This window comes from Phalaenopsis equestris, unplaced genomic scaffold, assembly GCF_001263595.1.
Source record: "Phalaenopsis equestris unplaced genomic scaffold, ASM126359v1 Scaffold001090, whole genome shotgun sequence".
In the NCBI taxonomy this organism is placed as follows: domain Eukaryota; kingdom Viridiplantae; phylum Streptophyta; class Magnoliopsida; order Asparagales; family Orchidaceae; genus Phalaenopsis; species Phalaenopsis equestris.
This window is the reverse complement of record NW_018165529.1, coordinates 25,951-31,939: the sequence shown is the minus strand read 5'-3', so window position 1 is coordinate 31,939 and position 5,989 is coordinate 25,951. Positions and strand designations below refer to the sequence as shown.

Here is a 5,989-nt window from a genome sequence, read left to right as displayed (position 1 = left end):
TTTAATACACTTTACTTGAGTTAAATCTTTACTTTTCTTTTCTCTTTGTTTGGCTAGTTTATACATATATTTTTCACCCTCCTTAGTATCTAATCTATTATAAAGATCATTAAAAGCAGAATTTTTAGCATCACAGATTGTTCTTTTAGACTCCCTGCGAGCCGTTTGATATTTTCTCCAGTTCTTTAAGCTTTTACATTTTAACCAATTTTTATAACATAACTTCTTATATTTTATCTTTTCTTGCACATTATTATTCCACCACCAACTATTTTTATTTGTAAATATTTTTCCCTTTGATTCTCCAAGAACATCTTTTGCTACATGTTTAATAGCGTTTGTTACTTTATCCCACATCACATTTGCTTCTTCATGAATATCCCAAATTTTGAAATCTTGAATTTTACTCATAAAATTAATTTTATTTTTATCTTTTAAGTTTCTCCATCTAATTCTGCAATGATGAGTCCTAGTATTTTTTATTTTACAACTCTTAATCTTAAAATCTAAAACTAATAAACGATGTTGGGTATTTAAATTTTCACTTGGAATGACTTTACAATCATTACAATCACGACGATCTCTTCTTCTCATAAGAAAATAATCAATTTGTGTTTTATTAGATCCACTCTTATAAGTAATAAGATGTTCATCCCTTTTCTTGAATAAAGTATTAGTAATAACAAAATCAAACGCTAAAGCAAAATCTAAAATAACTTTACCTTCTTCATTAGTTACTCCAAAACCGTAGCCACCATGAATATTTCTGAAATCTTCTACCACTCTACCGACATGTCCATTTAAATCTCCTCCAATAAAAATTCTTTCTTCAAGAGGTATCATTTGTATTAAGTCTTCTAAGTCATTCCAAAATTTATCTTTAGACTCTGTATCTAAACCTACTTGAGGAGCATAAACACTTATAATATTAAAAATCTTAGTATCAATGATAATCTTAAGGGCTATAATTCTATCACCAACTCTATTAATTTTTACAACATTATCTTTCAAACTCTTATCTATAATTACACCTACACCATTTCTAGTGCGACTCTTACCAGAATACCAAAGTTTAAAACCTAAATTATCAATCTCCTTAGCCTTTTCTCCCACCCACTTAGTTTCTTGAATACATAAGATATTAATTTTTCTATGAATCATAATATCAACTAATTCCATTAATTTACCATTGAGAGTGCTTATATTCCAAGATCCTATCCTAATATTAGTTTCATTAGTTTCATGGACTAACTTCTTTACCCGCATTCGCCCGTAATGTGGGAACCCTTGCTTATTTAACACTACACCCGGGCGCCGGTGTAGCGGCCCTTGCACACTTTTCACTGTATTCAGGCTATACAGCGCGTCGCTTCCAGGGGACGCCCTAGCACTTACACAATGATCAAAAGGATTCATGTCATGATTTTTTCGACAAGTTTTACGCTGGCTGTCGACTACCTAACGCAACCCTCCACTTTTCTCATCCGGGCTTGGGACCGGCAACGGCAGTGTTATATATATATAAGACAGTGAAAAAGAAAATATTAATAATAATAATTAAATTTGTGTCATGTTATTACTTTTTTTGTATTGTAGATTAATTTAATCATTATTGAAACAAACTTATAAATGAACTGGCAAAACATAAAATTAAAATGTTGATGATAATTTCTCATTATCAAAAAATATATAGTTTTTTTATTTAATATGATCTAAAAAAATTGAATGGTTCAGGTTTAAAATAAATGAATATAATTTCATTTGATTAGAATGTCGGGCAAGTCTACTATAAAAGCTATACATTTATTGAAGTTTTGATGGAGAAATATATAGAGTCAGGAGGATCTATATATTATATTTGTTGATTTATAATTTGTTTATGATAAGGTTCCAAGAGAAGTATTTTGGAGGGTTCTAGATAAGAAAGGTGTTCATATTGCTTATATTTAAGTTATTAAAGAAATGTATACTATAGCTGTTACTCATTCGGACACAAGGATGATTGACTAACTATTTTCCTACTTCAGTTGGATTACATCAAGGACCAGCTTTAAGTCCATATCTTTTTGCTTCAGTTATTGATGCTCTTACTAGATATTTTCAATTTTATTGGACATTTACAAGAGGATTTACCTTGGTGTATGCTTTTTGTTAATGATATTCTTCTTGTGGATAAGACTAGAGAGAGAGAGCTAAGGAAAAACTTGAACTAAAAGCTTTCATTTGGGTAAATCTAAAACTTAATACATGGTAATGTATTTTTAATAATAGTAGATCTAGCAGTAGAGTTGTAATAATGAATGATCAAGTCATGCAAATAAGTGGCGTTTTAGATGAAACATAAAATTAAAATGTTGATGATAATTTCTCATCATCAAAATTTATATAATTTTTTTATTTAATAGGATCTAAAAAATTGAATGGTTAAGGTTTAAAATAAATGAATATGATTTCATTTAGTTAGAATTTCGGGTAAGTCTACTATAGACGCTATACATTTATTGAAGTTTTGATGGAGAAATATATAGAGTCAGGAGGATCTATATATTATATTTGTTGATTTATAATTTGTTTATGATAAGGTTCCAAGAGAAGTATTTTGGAGGGTTCTAGATAAGAAAGGTGTTCATATAGCTTATATTCAAGTTATTAAAGATATGTATACTATAGTTGTTACTCGTTCGGACACAAGGATGATTGACCAAGTATTTTCCTACTTCAGTTGGATTACATCAAGGACCAGCTTTTAAGTCCATATCTTTTTGCTTCAGTTATTGATGCTCTTACTAGATATTTTCAAGAGGATATACCTTGGTGTATGCTTTTTGTTAATGATATTCTTCTTGTGGATAAGACTAGAGAGAGAGAGCTCAGGAAAAACTTGAACTAAATGCTTTCATTTGGGTAAATCTAAAACTTAATACATGGTAATGTAATTTTAGTAATAGTAGATCTAGCAGTAGGGTTGTAATAATGAATGATCAAGTCATTCAAAGAAGTGGTTTTTTAGTTTAGTTAAATTAATAAGACTTTTGTGTGATAAAGACAAAATGCGAAATGGGATAAAGGTGGTTGAAGTGGAGGAATGCATTGGGCCTATTGTGTGATAGAAAAGTATTGCTTAGACTGAAAGAAAAAATTTCTTAAGATGGTGGTGAGACTTGCAATGTTCTATGATGCAAAATGTTGACCTTTAAAAGAGAAGCATAAAACAAAGTTAAGTGTTGCTGAGATGAGAATGCTTAGGTGGATGAGTGGCTTTGCACTTAGAGACAAAATGCCAAATGAATATTTCTACGGGCTTTACACTTAGAGACAAAATGCCAAATGAATATTTCTACAAAAAGGTTTGAGTACCTCCAATGGTAGACAAGATTAGAGAGAGTCGACTTAGATGGTTTGGTCACATTAAACGTCGGCCATCTAATGACCATGCTGGAAGAGCAGATGTTTTAGATTTGACTTTATGTTTAGGAAGGTAGAGGTAGACCTAAAAAGCCTGGAGTATGTTGTATAAAAATGATTTTAATTTTTTGGAATAAAATAAAAATATGACACTCAATAGGACAAATGAAGAAAAATGATTCATGTTTTTGGCCCCATTTTGTGAGATAAAGGCTTGTTGTTGTTGTTGGAGTGCCAAATCCATTTTTGGTTGTGTAATATAGATATAAATTGTTAAGAGCGCTTTACGAGATAGTCTTAACATTATCACCAAATACTCAACGCTCGAGTTGATAGAATAACACAATAGCAAATTTCACATTATAAAGCAACATTGTGAAAAGGGGCCTAAATCAAAGGTCACTGAATGAAAGATCTGCTAATTAGATGGTTTGAAAATCCAGAATGTACAATTTTCTTGGTACGGTCAAGAAAATAACCAAGCCCTCCTATTTCAAATAACTCGAAGTTCTCATGTGCTGCAACGTCACCAGTGCAATATGTTGATGGACAAAATGATAAAATGTGATATTTTTGTCATCTCACGCCTTTCACATTGTGGTCAACTAATTTTGGAAGTCGCTGCCACCCATCCTAGACTTGCGTTTTGGCAGCTACTCTAAGGGACAAGGGTACAAAGAACAAAGAGAAGAGCTAGAGATGAGAACAAGCTTAAAATTAATGAATGTATTCAAATGCAGGAACTTATGAATCATTTGATAAGTTCCTCATAAATTTTGATTAATTTTCAATATGAAAAAGTAAAAATCAACAAATTCAGTTATATTTTGCTTTGCTTTAGCCATTTTCTGATTCTAGGAACAGGATGTATACTTCTTAAGATAACTTATGTAAGGCTTGTTATAATTTATGCTAAACTATGATCACTATACATTTTGTGCTTTATTTTCTGTTGTGGATCAATTCCATGACGTAGGAAAGCTTGTACTGATACAGTTTTATTATTTCTGGCCTTGTGATTAAAAGATTTGAACATCGTGAAGAAAATAGGAAGGACTGCCTTAGAACACTCTATGCATTGATTGAAGATGCAGCAAAAGCAGATAAATTGGTGGAGAAGGCCAGAAATGCTTATGTCAAGGATCGTCTTAAATCCAACCCCAAGTTTATGGAGAGATTGAAGATTGTCATGGCTTCCAAGGTTCAGGGATCTCAACAAGATGGTTTCCTTTGCAATTAATGTTGGCGTTAGCTTCTCTGCTGATGTGCAGTTTTGTCTGTTTGTGGCTTATTTAATTCTTTCCGAATTGATTCGGAAGGAAATGTGTATGGTACAGTTTGTGATACATTAGCTCCCAAAATTTTTTAAAATTATTTCAAACTATAGTTTAGATTTCTTAGATTTATTATTTTTTTTTGGATGATTTCAAGCTCTATTTGAACGTAGCAAGCTTTACTTAGGATATGATGTTATGTTTAGGGTTGTAGACGAAGTGAGCCAAGTCGAACGGGGTTGTGTTCAAGCTTGAGTTTGTTTATAAAATTAGAGCTCGAGTTGAGCTCGAGCTTAAGTCGAGCTTATGGATCTACTTTCAAGCTTGAGATTGTTTAAAATTGGAGCTCAAGCCGAGCTCGAGCCCTAATGAGTTTTGTGTTTATGTTTAAACTTAGTTTATGTTTTAACTCGGTTCTTATTCATTTCATGTGATGATAATTGAGTCATTCTCGAGCAGATTGATGAGTAAACTTTTGAGCTATTTAATTTATATCCAAATAATTTCAACCTAACAAATTAAAATTAGTATTATGGTTGAACTTTAGGGTTTTATCAAATGAGTTATAAATTTTATCAATTTTATAAATGAGTTATTTGTTTAACTTACAAATATAAAAAAGCTTTTAAATAAATGATTTATTAAATAAATAATTAAATTAAGGATATAAATGCGTAAAATAAATGAATAATCAACAATTAAGTTTTTGTCTTGTTTTATGTACTAAAAATTTAAAAATTAATTTAATTTACCATACATAAATTTTAAATTAAGCTGTAACTGTGCTTACCAATAAAGCTTAAATTAAGCTTTATCCAATTTTATTAATAAACATTAAATCAAAATTATTTATGAATTTTAAATGAAATTATTTATCGAGCTTCTTAACTAATTGTTTGGAAGTTTTAAATTATATAATTCATGATGACAAACCAATCAAACGAAATGTTGAAGATTAAATTATATAATTCATGATGACAAACCAATCAAATGAAATGTTGAAGATTGTTTATATAACAATCGAGCATTTATAAAAGTGTTAAAGCTTGCTCAATTAGTTAATCAAATGAACGTGAACGAGTTCTTACCAAGCTGAGTTACGAGTAGCTTGTAAGTGCTCACATAATTTGTAACATTTATGTTTCCTTTATGTTTTCTTATGACTTAGAGCCTTAACTTGGAACACTATGTCCCTCCAGAAAGAGCAATGCTCCACGCCAATAAAAGGTACTTTAAATATGAAAAATTCATTTATTATAAGTACTACTTATGTGAATCCATGAAGAAATTTGGCTTTCTATATATATATA

The 5,989-nt window shown here is 30.4% G+C and overlaps 1 protein-coding gene across 1 annotated transcript in view; it reads left to right on the top strand.

Annotated features, from left to right (window-relative positions):
* Positions 1–4,912, top strand: part of LOC110033084 — a gene marked incomplete in the record, with an annotated part of 21,037 nt that extends 16,125 nt beyond the window's left edge. Inside the window, 1 exon segment of the mRNA XM_020736946.1 lies at positions 4,432–4,912. Within this exon segment, the coding sequence (XP_020592605.1) occupies positions 4,432–4,645 (214 nt within the window).
* Between the last annotated feature and the right edge of the window lie 1,077 nt (positions 4,913–5,989).